Genomic DNA, 22,916 nt, shown 5'->3' with positions numbered 1-22,916 from the left:
ACGGCTCACACTGCTCCACTCAGGGCTCCGGCTGCTGCCTGCCCTTTATTCAGCTACTGGTTTGAGCCAGGCTGGACAGTCATGGTATTCCAGGCCAGACCTACGCTCCGGTCTTTAATGGTGTTTTCAATGTTCCCGCCCTGGAGCAAGTACAGATCTGAGAACTTTATATCAGGAATCATCAACCCCAGATAACACTGTGGACAGAGAACCTTCCCTATTCTTACCACCCTGAGGCTTGGTTAAAGGCACTCACCACCTCAGCATCACCATAGAAAGCCGCCAGATCCAGTGGGGTGCGGCCATTCTTGTCAGCATGGTCTGTGGCGGCTCCATTATCCACCAGAGAACGTACTACTGAGAGGTGACCCTTCAAACAAGCCCAGCTGAGGGCTGTCAATCCTTCTTTGTCCATTAGTGCAATGGAGGCACCTACAAGAGCAGGCATAATACAGGGCTGAGGAAACATGAAAAACATGAGAATTCACAGCAGGAGGGAAAGCCGGTATTTAAGGTGTACGCTCGGCCAAAGCACAGCTATGTTTCTGGGATGTGAGTTGTCTTTGGATAAAACTGTTAACAAAATTGCTCCACAAGCTGTCAGTACAAGAGTCCAGTTCTTTGACAGGGCAGCCTATCCTGGGTTATGCATAATCTCTCTCCAAGCTTACTGTTTATCCTTTAAGTTTCATTACTCCTCTGTGAGAATCCTCAACTTTGCCCAAAATGGATGTGCTCACCGCCTCTAGAATCTCCCACAAGTACTCCTGTATCCACACTTGCGGTCATGCTGCCCCCATGTGTGGATACCTTTTATCTCCCCATGACTTACCTCACTTCTACCTGTTCTCTAGGAACCATCTCAAACCTCCCTGTCGGGGCTTCCCTGGTGGCACAGTGGTTGAGTCCGCCTCCCGACGCAGGGGACACGGGTTCGTGCCCTGGTCCGGGAGGATCCCACATGCCACGGAGCGGCTGGGCCCGTGAGCCATGGCCGCTGAGCCTGCGTGTCCTGAGCCTGTGCTCCGCAACGGGAGAGGCCACAACAGTGAGAGGCCCGCATACCGCAAAAAAAAAACCCCCCAAAACAAAAAAAAACCCTCCCTGTCTCCAAAAAGCTTCTCGCATTCACTGTTACCTCATCTTGAACCTGCTTGACACGTCACCTTATTCTGTTATTAATCTTTTTTTTAATGTATCCCACTTATTTGTAATAAATTCTCAGTGCATGTTTTCTGAACTTGGCAAAAATCTTCGATTTCTAATGGTATAAACTCCTTGAGAGGTTCTCATAAAATAAGGAGCTCAGAACACGTTTATCATTGATGATAGCACCAGGCCACCTTCTCCCGCCTTAGAATGGGAGGGAAACGGACTCATGGGAAGAGACTGAGCCCAGGCCAGGAAAGAAATCAGGAGTTTAATTAAACTAGTCAGCCTTCAACAACCCCATCCCCACTCTTTTAGCCTATTTTATATTCTGCATCTTCTTCCCTTCAACATTTCTATTTTCACCTGTGAGGAGCAAGCACACTTGACATACTGTTTTTGTAATTAGTCTAAACTTCAATATACGTTTGGTTCTCAGCCTAGACTGTAAGCTCTTGGATGGCAAAGAGCCTGTCGTTCCCTTGCTAGTTTGGAAGAGTACCTAAGATGACTCTTTCCACACAGTTGGCATGACATGCGCACTAACTAAATTAGAGATCAACTTACTGCACACACAGTACGTTTTCCAGGCTGCGTCCTCAGCTGGACAGGATTCAGATGTCAGATCAAGCTCAGGACCTGCCACAGCCAGGCTCTGGGGCTACTCAGCAGATATGTGGCCTATCACCTCTGTATCCCTAGAGGTCAGACCACCAGACTTTGTGGCTTCCCGTAACAGGATGGAGGGTTGGAAAGTACGATACTTCTAACCCTGAGGAGAGCCATCCATGTAGTGGGTTATCTTTTCACAATGGTGTAGTTTGCAACTAAAACACTGACTCTAACATGGAATGAATCTGAATATGGGACAGAATCTAAGGAGTTTTCTCAGATGCAACATCTATAAATTTCCTGGACAGAGTCTTCAGGGGTGGAAAAAGCAGGATAAGAAGGTTCTGGATGTATGTTACAGATAAATTGATTTTACAAAGATAAGGGAAGCCGGAATTTAAGAAATTAAAAGGAGATACATATGAAAAAAAACCAGGTATTCAATTTCCTCTGAAAATTCAATTTGAAATCTTCCTCTTCTCTCTTTTCTTCTCCGGGCAGTTAACAGAATCACAGTTGTCCCAAACATCCATTTTAGAACTTTGGAGTTACCGTCAACTCATCTGTCCTTACGACCTGCATGTAATCAACCCTTATATCCAAAATCTTTTTTGCACTTGGCCCTCCTGTTCTAACAGCTACTGCACCTGGATTCGGCATTACCTCTCATCTACTCAATGACAATGGCTTCCTAATTGATCCCCAGGTCCACTATAATCCCTTCATCAACTCTACTGTTCACACTACTGCCAAAGTGATTTTTCTTTTTTTTTTTTTAAAGCGCAACTCTGGCACTGATTTCCTTTTTAAAAATCTTGAAAGGCTCCCTACTGCCTTCAGATAAGTCCAAACTCTTTTAATCTGCTCCTTTTCAATTCCTTTCCACATACATTTCCAATTTTATTTCCCAACAGTCCTCATGTACGTCACTGGACAACTTGCATTATTTCCCCAAACCTGTTGTGTACTGTTTCTCCTCTCTGACCTTTCATTTACATTACGTCCTCTCCCTGAATATAGAACATTTTTCCCATTCAAATTTCAAAGTCTGTCCTGTTCTAACTCAAATACCTTTATCATCAGAGTACTTAGGATTCTCTGCTTTTTAAGGTAGTTCCTTATCTTTGTTTTATCCCCTCCTTGCCAGATTCTAGACCCTTTGAAGACATGGATTGTAGTGTATTTATTTTAAAAAATCACTCAGTTCCTAGCATAGTGTTTTGCGGATAACGTAGGCTAAATAAACTTGGGTAGGATTTGTTGACTGAGAGAAACTCTCTGATTTACGTGTGAAAGAATGAAACGGTAAGAAGACCGGAGACCAGACTGCCTGCAGCGTAAAGGGAACACATGTCTGGGATCTGTGTCTGATGAGCTTCCACGGGCTCACGGCAGACTGTGTGCAGTCATCTACCGCTTATCTGTGGTGAAGGGGTCCTGCCTTTTCCAGTAGACTCAGGTTGTTCTGGGACATTTACTCCTGCCACGTTTTATCCTGAGGAGCTAGGCGTATCTCCCTTGCTCCTCCAGCCCCCTCTTAGCAGAAGGATAGAAACCATGAAAACAGGTTTGTTTGGTGGCTTGTATTGGGGAAGCAAGAACCACTCTGTACACGGGGAAAACAGTTCTCTGATTCTGACCCAGTTTTGTGAGTCTAAGGTTGTGGAAACAAATCTTTGCAGGAGAGAGCTAAAGATCCAGTAAGTCTCTGACTGAGTTGTAGTTTGAAATCTTAGAAGAAGAAACCTTGTCTTCTTCCTAAATCAACTACCCTTCAGCTGCTCCAGCCTGGGCACGATTTGCAGGGGCTTGTTTTTCTTGAAGTGTGTGCACCTGTGGGTATTAATTATCGATGAGAAGATCCCGTTTACTCATAGGGGAGGCTTGCTGGAATGGAGTAAAAGCTGGTCACAGTCACACCACCTCCTGCTTGATGCAAATGCTCGAGCTCCACTAGATGGTACTGCAGAGTCACCAGTGACTGGAGCTTTTCTACTACAGAGGTTCGTTCCCCTGTCACTCACTACTATTCTGTATAGATGACTGAGGTCGGAGCCATTGAAGGGAATGCTTTGGATAGTATGACCACAAACTCCTTTAACTTATTTCCCATTCACCAGGAATATATGAATGTTGGTAAATGTCAAAAGGAATTTATTACAATAGGAGGGTAATGATACCCTGATTCCTCAAATAGGGTCCCATGGTCAACAATCATTTCAACTTCCATTTGCCTCCTTAGGATACAAGAAAAATATTAGTTGTGCAGGCTTACAAAACAATTGATCAAGTCAAAATACGATCCCTGGAAGATGAACATTTATTGAGTGTACGTTAAAAAAAATCAAAGTTGGGAGATTAAAGAGCTTAGATTATGTAAATTTGATTAGGATACCAAAAACCCCTCAAGCCATAAAGAAATAGAGAATGTCAGAATTAGAAGGGTCCCACTGTATATGAGAAGAGAGGAGACGGACTTTCATTTTCTCACCAACTGGCTTAAGAATATCCGTTCTCAACTCCTCTTGGAATCCATCCCTGGAAATCATGAGTTCCTGGGGTTGTTATGGGCACTGATCATCAAGCGCTGGCACTGCAGGACTGACCTTGAGCAAGGAGAAAGTCCACAGTTCCCAGGTGGCCTTCGGAGGCTGCCATCATCAGGGGAGTGCGGCCCTGCTTGTCCGCCATGTTGACATCAGCTCCGTGGGTGAGTAAAAGATCAACAATCTGCAGGTGCAGAGAAGCAGGGCCCAATCAGCCAGGAAGCGCTGCTGAGCAGACACACGCACGCCCTCCCCCACACCGTGAGAACTCCCCGCTAGTCACCCCTAAAGAAACTTTCCACTGCAAGAACCCCCTGCGTGGTCTAGTACCATGGGATTCGATCTCTGATTGTCTCAGGGACAGCCAAATGAGAAGAACTCAACTCTAAACGTCCGACTCAGCCACTCAGTAAAAAAGAATTCAAGATGACAAAGGCCAAGATGTAGACTAAACAACCCCATGGTGGAAGCGCCAACACCTATGTCAGTGCCATTTTACTGGCCTCCAGGGGTTGCAAACCTGCCTGCAGTGAATATTTACAACTGAACAGAATACAGTAACTACAGAATACAGCCTCCGATAACTCTTCAGCACTGTTTGGCTCCTAGGACTTCTTTCCTACTTAAACATTTTCAAAGATTATAACCAATAGACTTTTTTTTTCCATCCTAAATATATAAATTAGCGTTTATCCAGAATCCAAACATCTGGAAAGATCACATAACTAGAATTTACAAATACCACATTTTCTTTTTGCAAGTCTGAGGCACACCTGCTGTAAGTGGTTAGCAGGGATCTGCTGAGGTTTGAACCTTCCAGAGACCCTGGGGATGTTGTGAAGTGTGAGAAGGAGGTCGCTGCACCACCAGGCCAAAAGTAGCTAGTCCTTCTATGTGATACAGATCATCAGGTATGACCTGTATTATATAGAATGTATGAATGTTAATTTTCGGATGTATTTTCAATTAACCAGAACATTAATAACAGAGGCCCAAGTCTTCAAACCCAGTGACTGCTGGATAACCCAAATTTTGTGATTTTTTTGCTTTCTGCTTGAGAAGTTCCCACCCAGGAATGTAAACTGATACAGCCACTATGGAGAACACTATGGAGGTTCCTTAAAAAACTAAAAATAGAACTACCATATGACCCAGCAATCCCAGTACTGGGCATATACCCTGAGAAAACCATAATTCAAAAAGAGTCATGTACCAAAATGTTCATTGCAGCTCTATTTACAATAGCCAGGACATGGAAGCAACCTAAGTGTCCATCAACAGATGAATGGATAAAGATGATGTGGCATATATATACAATGGAATATTACTCAGCCATAAAAAGGAACAAAATTGAGTTATTTGTAGTGAGGTAGATGGACCTAGAGTCTGTCATACAGAGTGAAGTAAGTCAGAAAGAGAAAAACAAATACTGTATGCTAACACATATATATGGAATCTAAGGAAAAAAAAAAGAAGGTCATGAAGAACCTAGGGGTAAGATGGGAATAAAGACACAGACCTACTAGAGCATGGACTTGAGGATATGGGGAGGGGGAAGGGTAAGCTGTGACAAAGTGAGAGAGTGGCATGGACATGTATACACTACCAAACGTAAAATAGATAGCTAGTGGGAAGCAGGCGCACAGCACAGGGAGATCAGCTAGGTCGTTTGTGACCACCTAGAGGGGTGGGATAGGGAGGGTGGGAGGGAGGGAGATGCAAGAGGGAGGAGATATGGGGATATATGTATATGTATAACTGATTCACTTTGTTATAAAGCAGAAACTAACACACCATTGTAAAGCAATTATACTCCAATAAAGATGTTAAAAAAAAAAGAAAAGTTCCCACCCAGAACTCACCCCTGCCTGGGGCACTGGAAGTAGCTACGTGCTTACCTGCCAGTGGCCTTGGCGAACGGTGCTGAATAAGGGCACTGCCCCTCGGCGGTTTGGCTGGGCCACTGCTGCCCCCTGTTCCAGGAGTAGACGACACACCTCCAGTTTGCCCCTTCCGGCTGCAGCTGTCAGGGCTAAGGGCAGAGAGCACAGAATGAGCACAGGGGGTCTTGCCTTCTCCAGCCCTCGAGGGTAAGCAGGGCAGCACACCTGTGTTTGATGAATGTAATTGCTACTTTACCTCCAAGAATGATGATTCTGGCTACTTCTGCCATGAAGGAAATTTTCAAAGAAAAATAAAAGGGCTTACATATACGGAGACAGTTATAATAATTTTATTGAAATAATCACTTTTGACCAAACTTACTTGGTTTCATGTTTCCTACCCAGACTATCTTCTCTGCTTTTAATCCCTCTCTTTTTTGGTACCTCGTCCCAGCTACAAACCTTTTACTGGTATGTGCATGGGTAAGAATGCAGAGAGAAGGGTCTTTGCAGACTATGGTCTTTTAGAGTTAGCTAGGAACCACCTCTGGCCAATTTTTACCCCTGGGCCCTTAAACTCAGAGAACCAGTCAGAAACTGCAGTCTTAATTTTGTTGATTTCTTAAATGACAGTTTCCTGGATTGCTTTTAAGGGAGTATTTACAATAAAAATATATTAAAAAATGTAAAAAAAAAAAAAAAAGAAAAAAAGAAATTGCAGTCTAAGAGCCTTGGGCCAGTTTTCTTTTTTTTCATCAGTTGGGACAGAAGTTTCTAGTACATGTGTGACCATTTTCATAGGAGGGTCAAAACTGTTCAAAGTAATAGTCTTAAAGATGAGAGGAGTGTGACAAAGGCTCTTTTCTTCTGAATACAGGATAATGGAGTCACAGATAAAGCACAGCTATAGCGAGGATAAAGGACACACAGCAGGAAGAAACATAAACATTCTTCCTTCTGTGCTACTGTCCATTGTTTATGGTCTCTGATACAGAGGATACTAAGAGTGCTTATTTCATCCTTTGAGTACTGTTTCAATAGCAGTAAGAGGAATTTGTCAATATACTTTCTACTAAGTTCATATTTGAACAAATATGTATTTGTTTCTTAACCAGGGATCTCAAGTGTGTACACTCAGTGTTTTAAATGGATGAGGGTAGGGAAGATGGTAAACGCTGTTAGAAAATGGCAGGAGTTATGCTTTTAAAGAAAGAGTATGGAGACCTTTTTCCCCACACAGACTTGAAAAACAGATGTGGTAGTCAGCAGGTCCTTCCTTTGCTGTGGCCACCTACTCCAATGACAAATCAGAGGAAGATAATACACGGCAGGTGCAGATATTTCAGTTTGCAAGTGTTGGTATCTAATCAGGGAAGCAACTGAAAATCAAATCAAATGGTCACTTGTGATTTTTTTCACTTAAGTGGAAATTAAGGCATTTTGTCTTTGAGCTTGGCCAAATTTACCCACGACTGACTCATATGCAAAACTAAAACTACCTGTAATTTCCACTGAGATAAACCTTCAAAGTAATCTTTTCCTTCTTCAAGGATAGAAAGGGCTTATGAAGGAAAATGTGGCAATTTTAGAAGATCTTAAACTAGATGTATCTAGGCGTTGTCTTATGTGTATTTTTCATTTTATTTTTTGGAATTCTTAACATAGGCATTTCCATCCTGTTCTCACAGAAGGGCAGAGGCTTCATCCTATCTGAGGTGAGGGTCATTTCCAAGTTCCGAATGGATAAGTTACAAGTATTGATGGGTTTGATTGTTTACTTGACTGAGAAGTTTGTCTCTTGTTCTTTAAATCAAAGTGATGTTCCCTCTTTTCCAAGTTCACATTTCTAATAGTTCAGGAAAAAAAAAAACAACTTTAGTTCTTGGGTCAGAACACAAGAGTAGCTTAAGCATTTGACTGGCAATCATCACATTGTATACATTAAACTTACACAATGTTGGATGTCAGTTATATCTCAGTCAAGCTGGGGAAAAAGAAAGAACTTGACTGGGTTAGACACTTGTTAGGAACCGTGAGAATCACCTCGTTGGTACATAAAACAAAGGGTTTGGAAAATTTCTAGCTCTCCCAAGTTTAAAGTAGCTACCAGGGGGCAGGGACGCAGCAAGCCTCCCTTTCAATGTCTTGTGTATGGCGTGGTGTGTGTGTGTGTGTGTGTGTGTGTGTGTGTGTGTGCAGATACATTCTTTTTCACGCAAGAATTTATAGCACTCTGGAGAAAATACAGACAGTATTTCAGAATCAAGCCTCTCGTCAATGATGCTAGTTCACAGAACACAGATAAAAATTCACAAGCAGTGCCCATCCTGAAAGCTGAACTTATATACTGTCTGCTCTAACCTGGAGTCATGTTGCTGGGGGCTGGCCCATCTCAACCCACCGGACAACATGTTTATATGAGAGGGAATGTTCCATTTGGCCTTTTTCTTTGTTGTATCATCTCTGTTACTTAGGTTATGACGTAATTTGGCAGGAATCTCCAGCTGATATCTGGACACGGTCATTAACACAGCTGGCCAACTTCATCTCAGAACAACACAACTATGGAAAATTGGGTCTGTACTTTTCAAAATCCAAGAGCAAGGAGTTGCTTTGGCTGGATTTTATATAGTTCTTATCAAAAACCGTTAAAACTTTTTGAAAGTGAGACGAATAAGGCAAAGCCAGTTCTGTAAAACAACAACCTGATTCTTAGAGCAAATGTTAACAGTTTGGAGCCAAATCTCTCTTCCTAAGAGACCAGTAACAGAATTCGTTCCCTAGCGTGTCAGCATCTGATGAGATTATTTGAAATAAATGGTCCTTTTTCAAAGGGAAACAGCTAAGGAGTTTGAAGAAACAGATAGGATACAGCTCAGAGTTGATGGAATAGCCAAAGTCGGCTTCGATGGGATGCTGATGCTGAATAGAATGCAGAGAAGCAAATGGTTCTTTTATCTCTTCTCAACCTTGACAGTGTACAGCACAGACAGGTCATGGAAGACCGATGGGATGGAGGTGGGTGGGGAAGACTTATACTGATCACTGCTATCCAAAACAACATTCATTAGTTACACATTTATAGAGCTATTTTGTCAGATACTGTCAGCTCTCAAGGAACTCAGGGTTGAATAAGGATAACAGACAAACAAATACATTACTATACAGTGTGATAAGCACAACAGAGATAAGTCCACGGGGGTTGTCTGGAGGTGGCACAGAGGAAGAAGTGTCTGAGAAGGTCTCCAGGAAGAGATGACAATCTAAACAAGATGCTGAAAGAGAAATAGGAGACTTATAGGCAACGACGACAGGGAGGCATTCTAGGCACAGGGAGAGCACGTATAAAGGCACTGAGGTGGGGAACGGCACGTTTACTCCTACTGGAGAAGACAGGCAACAGATGATGCTAGAGATCACGACACATCTTTTTATGCTACCTTTTTTTTTTTTTGGCCGCATCACACAGCATGTGGGATCTTAGTTCCCCGACCAGGGATCGAACCTGTGCCCCCTGCATTGGGAGCGTGGAGTCGTAACTACTGCACCACCAGGGAAGTCCCTTTTTATGCTACATTAATGTTACAGGTGGTCAATGAAGGGTGGTAAGCAGGAAAGTGACATGGACAGATTGTGGCTTAGAGAGATCACTTTGGCTGAAGTCTGGGAGATAAATCACAAAAGGGTGAGGCCAGAGACAAGAAGATCAGCTAGGAAGTAGTTGCAATAATCTAGACAAAAGATGATGAAGGCATGAATTAATGGTATCTTGTTTATGTTCTGAATTTTCGCTACTTTTGGGCCATGGATGGCTCAGGCTCTCCAGAGTTGCCAGAAGCTTTTAATGCTGGTTCTGTTCTACAGCTGTAAGACAAAGGAGAGGAGGGATTGGTGAATCTTGTCATCTTAATTGCCTTTCTTCTGTGTTGGAATACAGATTTCTGTGTTCCATGAGAAATCTGTGAAAACCCTGCAGGATGGGAGGGGGTCAGCCAGACGGTGAAAGCTCGATGTAGGAAGGTGCTCTTTGGAAGGACAAAAAGGCCATAAAAGGAGGACGAAGACAACCAGGATATTCCAGTGACCTGCTTTTAGAAAATCTGATATGTAAAAATTACATCTCCATAAATATTTCACTATATGCTAAGATGCATTTCATTGATTCTAAGATGTACTTTCTTCCCTCCGCATTTTTAACATCTCAAAGTCAGGCTGCATCTTATAATCGATGTGATAATAAAGAACTGTGTCAGTTTTATAGGCAGAGGGTTTTTCTTTCTGGTTTTTCTTGGAATGGCACATAAGATAATGGTTCTATCGTTTCTTATAGTTACTGGTGTTTTGGATTTAATACAGTAAATGATACAAATTGTTGGAAACATCATTACCATCGTATTTTCCCTAAGTAAAAATTGGGTTGTTTAGGCCAGGGTTGCAGATACGAGACCCTAACCAGCTGGCTGCAGGTCACAGACCTTCATTCTCTATGCAAGGGAAACCTGTATAAGATGCTGCCATTGGAGGAAACATCACAATTCAATGAGTCATTATAAATTTTAAATGATTATGTGCTGTAAGTTAAAAAGAAACGTGTACTTGGTAAGTCCATCACTATAGACAGAAAAGCAACTCAGAGTCTACTCTACACTAGTGGTGAGTGGTAGGGACATTTTTTAACATAGCAAAGACATGATTTCCCAGAAATTTTTCTGAAGTCAAATAACTTTTTATAGCTCTATAAATTATATTACAAATGTATTTCATTCTAACTCATATTTAAATAATGTCTTATGTTCATAGTGCTGAAATGAGTTCATATAAATATACAATTAAACACAACACAATTCTGACTACAAGCAAACTGACATGAAACTTTGATTTTCTTTTACAATCTTGAGATACGGTATGTAGGTAAGAAAACGAATGTAACAAACTTTATTGCACACTTTAAAGCAGGAAATCTTTTAAAAGTCCTGAGGCTGTAAAGTTTTATTCTAATAAGAAATTCATCTCAATAAAAGTAAGTCTTCCACTTAGTTCACACCCTTCTTCAACATTTTTAAGGAATTCTTTCAAGGACAGCACTAGGACGTGTGTGACAGTCATCACTATGATGGTTGGTCTTGTAATTTCTGTCCACTGTCGCCATCGGGCCACTACTTTTTGTTGCGCTCCCCAGTCAGGGTTAGGGTTGCACGCGGGTGGCCTGGCAACAGGAGACTCTGGGAGGGACGGAGGGGCTGTGCCGGGGAGGCTGTGCTGACGGGATGTGAACCCTCATGTCTCTCCTGCAGCTCCAGGTCTCAGGACGCACACTCCACAACCGCTGGCGACCTGGCCAGCCCCTTCCCCTCGGTCTGCCCTCTGGCTTCCCTCAGGGTGGGGCCCCAGAGACAGCAGCTGTTGCCAGCTGCACATTTTCCTTTAATCTGTCATGGGCTCTTAAGCTGCAGCTGCCCGGCATCTGCTCCCTTTGGCTCTGACAGAGGGAGGGATTGTTTGAGAAGCAAATTCCTGAGCTCTGGACCATTCTACATGATGTTAAAGAAGCCATGAAACCTGTGTAAGATTACTGCCATGTGTGGAGACACCACAGTTCAATAGGTAATTATACATTTTAAGTGAATTCAAGCCTCTTCTCATTTTTAATAACATTCTGACCCTAACCAAAGCATACCCCCTTCTTGTTTAGTAAAACGCTCTCCCTAAAATCGGCCATCAATGTTGGTCTACTTATCCTGGCAAACACGACACATATCTGTGGCGACTCTACAGTTTTTACTGCCCTGGTTTCATAAACACATAAAAGGTTACTAATGTTTTTCCAGATGTTCCAGTTTAGACTTGGGGGAAAGACAACAATCATTTCCTGCAAAGGCCACAAGGAAGAGGCTTCTGTTTGTGGAGTAAGTACCAAGCAATATAGAAATGGCTTTGCTGCAGATCGTGAGAGACTACGCAGGGCTGTGCCCTACAGGGGGGACCTACATTTTGCATCCTGATAGCAACTGTACTCATGACGTATCAGTTTAATCATGTCAGGACCACTCTACCACGCTAACACTTGGTTCAGTAAGCCAGAGGTGTCGATAAAAATTTAACTTCTTGGTTTATAGCTACGGGAGAAATATTTACTCCTAACTGCTATAAGGATCACAGGGAAAAAAAGTTCACAACTCTTTTCTGCTATGGTTTGGCACATTGTAAGGAAACTTCCAGTTGTTTAAAATATTTGGAAACAAGAGCGGGGGAAGGTTTGTCTGAAAGAAGACTCTGGGGCTAACGGCATGGAGCACCCAAAGGGAAAGAGGATTGAAAGGAGGAAACTTGTGACTTTTCCTTTGGCTGAATCAGTCTCCAACACAATAGCCATAAGACAGAGACGGCCACCTTTGGTCTGGCAGAGAAAAAAATCAGGGTGTGAGATGCAGAGAATATCTCCACACAGACATGACACGTTCACAGAGAAGAGAGAGATGTCCACAGGAGGTACCTGTCTCTCCCCAGAGACTGTCAAAGCTGTTGATCTGTGCTCGTTCCACCTCTTCCTCATCTTTTTCTGGAAGATCAAGTAGGTAGGAGACAATCTGAAACAAGAAGCTGTGTCAGCTCAAAGGTCAGGTGGAAAACTGTACTACTGATACTAGCCTGTGAGGTTTGGAAGATACCCGGATACCCAAGGGTCACGCTCTCTCTTGCACACAAAAGGCATCAGAACTGACTGTCCTCGCCTAAAAACCCAAAGCTGCCATGATGAGCATTTGTTCTACCAGGTACAGTTTACATGTTTCCCTTGAACACAATTAACTTACATAGCATGTGACTTTTAAAAATCACATATTTATCACATTTGAGTTAAAAAAGCAAACCCTCGTCCTCCTAATAAAAATGCTACCAAGAAATAAACAGGAAAAAAATCAATAAACAAAACCCAGAAATAAATATGGAGAAAACGGAGGGCCTGTAGTTTTTCAGAGCGGAGCTATTATCTTCTTTTTTCCTCTTGGAATTACAAGGACTGTTTGCGGATAATAAAAGGAGAATGGCTGCTAACAACAAAGGAAAGTGACAGCTCTGTTTCCAGGAATTTCACTGTAGAGAGAGCTAAAAAACCTTCTGTAGATAATAAAAATTCCAATTTTACTTAATATTCCCTTGGTGATACGTCAGGTCAGCTGATGGGGTAGCTGTGTCACTGAAGCATCTCAAGCAGTGGCGAGCCAACGTGTACTGGCCCATGAAAGCGGACTGTTAAATTTTCGGAATTTTGCAAGCCAGTCAGTAAACAAAGATGTTTATTAAAAATTAAATAACAATTAAAGAAATTAAATTAAAAAAGGTTAAAATATCAAATGTTATAACTTCTTAATTATTTAATTACATTTTACTATTATCTATGCTCTTCAGGTTATTTATATTTACTGTATGTGTATGGTGGACATTTTATATAATGGTGTGCTCCTGTGCATCTCTTTGAAACTTTGTGTTCGGTGATGTAACATTGGCAGCTTGAAATCAGCCACGGTGGGGGTACTTATACCCTGGAAATTGGCAAACTTTGTAAATGAGGATTTGATTTACTGCTAAAGCTAAAAGGGGTTCCAGTTTAATGAATATCATTTGTATGAGGATGAGAAGTAATTTAACAGTAGATCGCACATCAGATTTAATGACAAAATTATTGGGAAAAGAGCAAATAGGGGTGCAACTTCATTTATCAAATCATGGTTGAGTCGTAACCACAGGTTGGGTACGGATATACGTTTATCAAAAATCAACAAAAGCATTCAGTTAAGAGTATTACACAATTCATTATTATTTGTAAACTGTGTGCAACATTTTTTAAAATATCAGTAAAATTTATAATAAATTTAAGTCTGTATGTACACACGTACACACGTACACACACACACACACACACACACACACACACACTTCTGTTCCACTCCACTCCCCTCCCCAGAGCTGGCTGTTACACATTTCCTAGAACACTACCAATTCCACATATTTTTCCACTGTATTATTACTTTCATTAATAAATAAATTAGCAAAAATACCATTTGCACAGTGATTAACAGTTTACATCTCATATCAACCTTGCAAAAAAGAATTTATTAGCCTCGCTTTACTGGTGGGAAACTAAGGTTCTAAGAGATTAGGTATATTGCCCAAGGTCCAGAGCTAATGAGTAGGAAAGCTGGGCCTCAAACCTGGTCCTTCTGAGATTCCAACTGTTGTGCCCTTTCCATGCCACTCTGTCTACCCATGTGAACACAGGTCAAAAAATAATCCACCTGAGCCTAGTGTCATTGTCTGTTAAGTAGGGGTGGAAAGATGGGGAGGAATCAGATTAGATAATTCCCGAGGTCCTTTCCAACATAATTCTAGGTACCCTGGAATCTCCCTACTCCTCAGATCAATGACCAAAAACCTAATTCACATTAATTAGGCTAACAAATTTTTTTTTTAATTTATTTTTGGCTGCGTTGGGTCTTTGTTGCTGTGCGCGGGCTTTCTCTAGTTGCAGCGAGCGGGCTTCTCATTGTGGTGGCTTCTCTTGTTGCGGAGCACAGGCTCCAGGAGCGTGGGCTTCAGTAGTTGCAGCATGCGGGCTCAGTAGTTGTGGCTCGCAGGCTCTAGAGTGCAAGCTCAGTAGCTGTGGCACACGGGCTTAGTTGCTCCGCGGCATGTGGAATCTTCCCGGACCAGGGCTTGAACCCGTGTCCCCTGCATTGGCAGGTGGATTCCTAACCACTGCGCCACCAGGGAAGCCCTAGGCTGGCAATTTTATAATAATGCAACCTCTTTTTCCTGGTTTCCTAGGTCCTTCAATACGTAGCTTGAAAAAACCCCCCAAACCTTATCCGCTTTCTTACCTCAGTATAACCCATGCTGGCTGCAGCGATGAGGGCCTGCTGGATGGCATGGCTCTTCTTAAACACCCCTTGCTGCTGGCCCGCCATTGTCCAGTCACACTGAATCAAAAACTTGACAACCTCCAGATGACCTCGGAGTGCAGCGTGGACCAAGGCACACTGCCCATTCTTATCCAAGTGATCCACCTACGGGAGGGGACAGAGAAACCTATGTGAAAAAGACTGTGGCTGTATTCCCAATCTAGTCACATCAGCCCACTGCACAGGTCGGGACTACTAAGATTCATCCTCTCCTATTCCTTGGACCAATCCCTGAGAAAATTTAGAAGATACTCTCCTACTCAGGCTAGATCTTTACTGAGCTACAACTCTGGTAGATGCCCCTCTGGGGAGAACCTCTTTGCATAACGTCAGGCTTTTGTTTTCACATCAAAAGAAACCAAAAAAAAAAAAAAAAACAAAACCCAAAAACAAAACACCAAAACTTCCAGCTCCAGCTTTGTTTTCCTGAGGTACACTCTCCCTTGTCCTCAAATAGTTCTTTTTAGACCCAAATTTGAAAGACTTGTAAGCTGCGTTGGCACAAAAAACTGTCTTTGAAATCATGAAAGGGAAGAAAAAAATTTTGAAGCTCAAATTTTTTGGTCTTCCAAGGAGGCAAAACATCTCATCTCATGACTCACACATCTGACCACCATGCTTTGGCAAAGGCCACTGCTCTCTTCCCGTGGGAGGGCGGAATCTCAACCATCTGGCCAAAATGGCTGGAGGTACTTGGAACTTAATGCTAGACTATGTTCCAACAGCAGTTTTTACAGTTGCAGTGCTGGTTACAAGTTTAGGCTGAAAGAGAAGGCTGACTAAGGTCAATGTACCAGAAGGTCCCCAGCTACAAGTCTCAATAGATGAACAGCCTTTTCTGGCAGGTGGGCAGGTTATTTTCCAGTGGTAGTTAGAGCACTTGAAGCCTAAGTTCTGTATCTGGTTCTCTCCAGCTTTAGTTTCACCCGGCCATCCATATAACAAATGTTTACTGAATGCCTACCATGTACAAGGTACACGATAGGATAAAAAGGTAAATAAGAGAGTAAAATATAGATTCTGCTCTCAAAGTTTTGAACAAGATAGGGGCGATGCGACCAATACAACAAAAACGTGTCCAACGAAGGTGTAATATAATAAATGTCAGCCGGAAAGCAAAAGTGCAATAAAATTTCAGAGAATTTCCAGCCAGAAGCAGGAACAGATTCAGAGGGAAAGGTGCAATGGTCTGAATGTTTGTGTTCTCCCACCATTATTCGTTGGAATTCTAACCCCTGAGGTAATTAGGAGGTGGTGCCTTTGGAAAGTGATTGGGTCATGAGGGCAGAGCCCTCATGAATGGGATTAGTATCCTTATACAGAGGCCCCAGAGAGCTTGCTTGGCCCCTTCCACCGTGTGACGGCACAGCAAGAAGGCACTGTCTGTAAACCAGGAAGCTCTCACCAGATACCGAATCTGCTGGCGCCATGCTGTGGGGACTTAGCTTCCAGAACTGTAAGAAGGAAATGTTTAAAGATACTCAGTCTATGGTATTTTATTACAGCAGCCCAAATGGACTAAGAAAAGGGCTATCTCAACTGGCTGGGATAGGAAATGATTAATTCTAGTTTTTGAAGGGTAAAATACATTAAGGGGGGGTTCAAACTACAACGTTGAGAGGGTCTTTTGGGACAAGAGCATGGATATTTTGAATGCCAGGCTAGTGGTCTGAATTTTCATAAGTAATGGAGAGTCACTGAGAATTTTCATGTTCAGAACTGTATTTTTTAAAACTAAAGGAATGAATTAAAAGAACCCTTGGCTTCTTGGGGAAATGGTGAATTCCAGGGCTGGGACAGTAATAGCAAAAGATGAGTTTGGAACATCTTGTGGTGCCAGAAAGTATAGAAGCACTCATGAAATAATGGGGGGGGGGGCTTGAAAGGACACAGGAACCAACGTGAAGAAGCTCCCAGTGGCCAAATCTGGGGCAATTTGAGCAAAAAAAGAAAATACCGGCAATGAGTTATAGATCACAGAATAAAATAAATATCCAGGAATCCATGGTGCTATAAGTAAATGAACCCATTGAGGAGAAGGGACAGCTCTTCCTTAACAGTAGAATTCCAATTAATAAATGTAGAAGGAAGAGGGAAATAGAAAATCGCTATAATGCAAATATCATAGCAATAATTACTGCAGCAAGAATGGACCCATCAATGGATGGATCCTAAATTAGTGGACCAAAAAATTAGTGGACAAAAAAAAGATACAAGGTATCTGCCTAGTCTGAAAGCATCTCTCTAAAAGATACTTCTTAATTCCAAATGGGAGAAACAGTGACTTCAGGTTGAGAAACCTGGAAGATACCACCTTATCCAAGTGATAGAGGTTAACATCCCCTGTAATGAGATCTCAACATCACGCACCTCCTGCAGTGCTGCATGAATAAGGGCAGAGCATCATGTCTGTGGTGTGCTTGCCAAAAACATACAAACTCAATCTAATGAAGAGAAAATACCAGACCAGCTATAATTGAAGAACATTCAATTCAGTTATGCAACAAAATAACTGGCTAAATACTTAAGTGGTTTAGAGGGGTGAGAAATGAGAAATAGTTACTTTATTTGGCGACTGACAGTTGTTAGTGACTTTTGAGAGCAGCTTCAGTTGAATGCCAAGAGGTTGGGGTTTTTCTTTTTTTAAGGATATTATTTATTAGGCACTGCATGAAACTAAAAGAGACTTCATCTCTTTTTAAAAAGGCTCGATCACTTTTAATTGTCACAATGCCCCTCTTAATCCTGTTTCTAGGTTAAACAAGTGAGGCTGAGAGAGGTCAAATGACTCGTTCAAGCCCTCAGAGAAAGCGAGTGTGAATGCAGGCTTTGACCAGGTCGTGCTTGAAGCCGAAGTTTATGATTTTAATGACTTGCCTCCTCTTTCTGTCACGGAAGCCAGACCACAAATGGTTCAGGAGTAGTAAGGAAGCAGTGGTAGCAAGTAGAGATGACTCTTAGGACAGGCTTGGGGGACATGGGTGGGAAGAGATGGGATGGTGGCTTCTGGTTAGGAGAGAGAGGGGAGTTTCTCTTTTGGGTTAGAGAAGACAATCATAGGTTGTAGAAACGGAGAAGAAAGGTAGTGTGAATTTAGAAAAAGAATGAAATGATGTGAGAGAAAGAGCAACATACTGAGATTAAAAAATATAGGTGGGGAATTCCCTGGCAGTCCAGTGGTTAGGACTCCACACTCCCACTGCAGGGGGCATGGGTTCCATCCTTGGTCGGGAACTAAGATCCCACAAGCTGTGCAGCATTGCCGGAAAAAAAAAAAAAAAAAAAAAAAAAAAATATATATATATATATATATATATATATATATATATATATATAAAATGGAGGCAAGCATTCTGGAAAGGAAGGTAAACACTTCCTTCTCTGAGGCAGAAGTAAAGGTGAGTGTATGTAAGGATTAATAGAGTTTTGAGATCAAGGCACAGTGAGATTAAAATCAATCTTGGTAGTCATAGGAGGGCAAAAAAGGTTTGATAGGGTCTTGAAAAGATCACAAATTATTTATCTGCTCTGGGGAAAACAAGAGATGAATAAAATGATACCTGAGCAACAGGAAAGACCCAGCTGAGATTAGAATATGAATTCACAGCAGTCATAATAAGGCCCAATTTTCACTCTGTTTCTAGAGGTGTTCATTCAAATGACTAGGACCATTCCTGTGTCACAGTTAACATCTACAGCTCTGAGATTTCACTGAGGTTCCCAGGTCCCAAAGGAGTCTCAGGAGACACAGTTCTTCCCTGGTAAGGACACTGGACACCTCAGAACGAGGGCATACATATTACTTATATTTCACTGCAAACCCACCAAATTCCTCAGTTTGTTTTCAGGATGGAAACAAAATACCATTGGGCTACAATGTTCCCCAGAGGCCTACATTTTTGAGACCAGCATTTTTCTTTTCACCAATATTTTCAAATTGAGTTCTATCAGTGGCCTTTGAGATACTATAAAGCAAATATATTTCTGAGAAATGTTTTGAGAGAATTAAAATACACTAACAGAAACACTTCTGAGTTCCTCTGGTCAGAGAGAATCATCTTCTCCCCATACCTCTTCAGGGGTATCTTCAAGACTCTAACATGAAAGGCTTAGAGTCTAGAGGCACCATTCAGTTCAGACTTCACAGGGCCATCTCCTTGCTCCCCCACTTCTCTTTCCTCACTCTGAGCTCAGGAGAGAATTTCTTGGCTGTTAGGGACTTTTTGTGGCTGCTGATAAATGCAGTTTCCTAAGTGCCTCTCAGAAGTTTTAGAACTGTGCAAATTCAGCATGGAACTGGCCATGGCAAGTGGGCAACAGTAGGATGTAATCAGAGCTAGTTCTCCCTTTGATCTGCTCCCTAATAGGATCTGATGTATTCTACCTACACTCAGGAGGTAACGCAGGAGATAAGGAAGAGTCTATAGCAGGAAGAAAGAAAAGGGAAGAAGAAAAGGCAGCAGAGCCGGACAGCCACTACCTTGGCCCGTTTCTTGCACAGCAGCACGACAATGCTTAGGAAGCCTGCGGCTGCAGCATAGCCCAGAGGAGTCAGGCCGCTTTCCGAGGAGGCATCCACGTTGGCCCCAAACTCCAATAGTAGGGCCACCATTTCTGTGTAACCAAGATGACACTGGACGCATAGAATTGGAGCATTATTTAAAACCTCTGTCCGGTAATTAATGTTGGCACCTCCCAAAATCAGCAGTCGGCTGACCTAGAAATAAGTGAATAAACAGAAATAATACTCACATAAATATCAGTTATATCCTATTAGTCATCTTGTATTAAGTCCTCTGGGACCCCACAATAAGTGCCCAGAAGCATTTAGTGACGGCTTTATTTTAAAATCTTCATTTGTTCCTTTTTCAATACCTTGCCTTTGGAAAGGGATGTGAAGTATCTCCTTTATATAAACTGCCCAGTAACTAAAGTCAACACCACCCATACTGTAGTGCTGTCAGAGTCTCCACGAAGTGAGCTGTCAGTCAGAAAAAACCCTATCAGAACAAAGGTGGTCCAAGAATGACTTACTCCCTAGAAGCAGCAGGACTTATTCTACAAATCAGAGTCATCTTATACAAGGTACAAGGTCAATAGGCTTGGTCTTCAACTCACAGAACAAAATGTAAAATATATCAAATTATCAGTAAAAGGTTAATAGGAGACAGTCTAAGGCAAGTCAAAGATCGATTAAATAGCTACTTAAATGTCCTCCTAGTTTTAGGTTTTCATAGTTAATTCTTTAATCTGACTGTAATTTATCACTTACCTTTATATTTGGAGTATAGAGATTTCGTAAAGATGCCAATGCCATGGAAAGACCCTCTGTGCTATAGGAGATCCAGAGACCTTGGAGGATGGAGGATGATACTCCAACTTTTTTACTCAAACCCTGAAAAAGAAATATAGAGACAATTAAATCATTAGCCCAGCTAAAAAGTACCATCAGTAGTTAAGTTAGGAGCCTCTAGGTTTGTGGTACTAACAAATGAGAAGAGAGTCTTGCTCAAACAATACCCAGGCATAACAAAGCCAACCCACTGATGCAGACGAAGACTAGTCCTGCAGGAACAGGCTAACTTAAACTGTCTCCACCTTGGCAGTCTGCGGAAACAAATCTACTTAATACCTCTCTTTTCTGCTCTATCTGGATATAATCCCCCCTCCCCCCAGATCTTTTCTACTAGCCTTCTTGAATCAATCTCTTAAATTCAAGTTAGTAAAGTATACACGGTAACAGAGATAATGCAGTGTGATCACTGATCTCCATCTCATTTCCGTCCTGGGCATTTGTGAAAACGGTATCTCCCAGCCTCCTTTACAGTTATGTGGGCCATGGGACTGACTCCTGGCTAATAAAATGTGGGCAGAAGTAATATGTCATGTCCAGCCTTGGCCCCAAATTCCCTGTGTGCTTCTCCACACTTTCTATTATTCCTCTTGATTGCAGGTCAGATGATCCAATGGAGGATCCTGAGGCCCTAGGAGATTTTGGAACTACTATGTGGAAGAAGCCTGCCCAATGATCTGTACTGGACTGCAACGAAAGTGAAAAATAAGCCTTTGTTAAGTCACTGAGATTGTGCAGGTTTGTTAGAGTAGCTAGCATTGCTCACCCTAACATAGCCTAAAATAATCACATCTGTTCATCCTCAGGGAAACAACATAGGTTTGATTGCCATCAGCAACAAATTTTCTCTAGTATGACTGGCCTAAGTCCCACTGTATGTACTAATGCTTGCCCTTTTACTTGGACTTCTCCAAAAGGAAGTTAGAATAAATTCTTTTTTAAAATCTCCTGCTGTGATGGCAAGATTCTCTGGCAATCTTCTTCTTCTTCTTTCTTAAGGCTGTGCAGCGTGGCTTGCAGGATCTTTGCTCCCTGACCAGGGATTGAACCTGGGGCCCCTGCAATGGAAGTGTGGAGTCCTAACCACTGGACCGCCAGGGAATTCACAGCAATCTTCTTATTATTCTGCCAATATCTGGGTCAAGTGAGTTAAAGCAGGAAATCCTGAGGGCCACAAGATATTAACAATGAAGTTTGGGAACCACAAAGTAGATCTGAGGAGGTATTTTTTAAAAAAAATTCAATCTGCTCTGTTTGCTTTGTGAGAAAGTAGTGCAGTTTGATTCTTTTGTGTGTAACTGTCCAGTTTTCCCAATACCATTTATTGAAGAGGCTGTCTTTTCCCCATTGTATATTCTTGCCTCTTTTGTCATGGATTAATTGACCATATAAGTGTGGGTTCATTTTTGGGTTCTCTGTTCTGTTCCATTGATCTATGTGTCTGTTTTTGTGCCAGTACCATACTGTTTTGATTACTGTAGCTTTGTAGTATAGTTTGAAACCAGGGAGCATGATACCTCCAGCTTTGTTCTTCTTTCTCAAGATTGCTTTTGTTATTCAGGGTCTTTTGCATTTCCACACAAATTTTAGAATTATTTGTTCTAATTCTGTGAAAAATGCCTTTCATGTTTTGACAGAGATTGCACTGAATCTGTAGATTGCCTTGGGTAGTATGGTCATTTTAACAATATTAATTCTTCCAATCCATGAGTATGGTATATCTTTCCATTTGTTTGTGTAGTTTTTGATTTCTTTCATCAGTGTCTTATAGTTTTCTGGGTAGAAGTGTTTCACTGCTTTAGTTAGATATATTCCTAGGTATTTTATTTTTTTTTGATGCAATTGTAAATGGGATTGTTTTCTTAAGTTCTCTTTCCAATAGTTTGTTATCAGTGTATAGAAACACAACAGGTATCTGTTCATTAATTTTGTGTCCTGCAACTTTACTGAATTAACTGATTAGTTCCAACGGTTTTTGGTAGCATCTTTAGGATTTTCTATATATAGTATCATGTCACCTGCAAACAGTGACAATTTTACATCTTCCTTTCCAATTTGGATGCCTTTTATTTCTTTTCCTTCTCTGATTCTTGTGGCTAGGACTTCCAATCTATGTTGAATAAAAGTGGTGAGAGTGGGTATCCTCGTCTTGTTCCTGATCTTAGAGGAAATGCTTTCAGCTTTTCATCACTGAGGATGATGTTGGCTATGGATTTGCCATATACGACTTTTATTATGTTGAAGTATGTTCCCTCTGTATACTCTGTTGAGACTTTTTATTATAAATCGATGTTGAATTTTGGCAAAAGCTTTTTCTGCATCTACTGAGATAATCATATGATTTTTATCCTTCATTTTGTTAATGTGGTGTAAGATGTTGATTGATTTGCAGATATTGAACCATCCTTGCATCCCT

At 41.8% G+C, this 22,916-nt stretch overlaps 1 protein-coding gene across 10 annotated transcripts in view; it reads right to left on the bottom strand.

The window, feature by feature from the left end:
- TANC2 (tetratricopeptide repeat, ankyrin repeat and coiled-coil containing 2) overlaps positions 1-22,916 on the bottom strand; it is a 357,810-nt gene that overhangs the window by 15,421 nt on the left and 319,473 nt on the right. For all 10 annotated transcript variants that reach the window (XM_073797499.1, XM_073797503.1, XM_073797500.1 and 7 more), the window contains 7 exons: positions 20,420-20,542; positions 19,628-19,864; positions 15,067-15,252; positions 12,684-12,777; positions 6,206-6,339; positions 4,368-4,491; positions 257-432 (listed from right to left, as the gene is read on the bottom strand). In XM_073797499.1, coding sequence (XP_073653600.1) covers positions 257-432; positions 4,368-4,491; positions 6,206-6,339; positions 12,684-12,777; positions 15,067-15,252; positions 19,628-19,864; positions 20,420-20,542 — 1,074 coding nt within the window. The remainder of the gene's footprint in view (positions 1-256; positions 433-4,367; positions 4,492-6,205; positions 6,340-12,683; positions 12,778-15,066; positions 15,253-19,627; positions 19,865-20,419; positions 20,543-22,916) is intronic.

The sequence above is a fragment of the Tursiops truncatus genome, chromosome 20, assembly GCF_011762595.2.
Source record: "Tursiops truncatus isolate mTurTru1 chromosome 20, mTurTru1.mat.Y, whole genome shotgun sequence".
Classification (NCBI taxonomy): domain Eukaryota; kingdom Metazoa; phylum Chordata; class Mammalia; order Artiodactyla; family Delphinidae; genus Tursiops; species Tursiops truncatus.
This window is presented reverse-complemented; position numbering and strand designations above follow the sequence as displayed.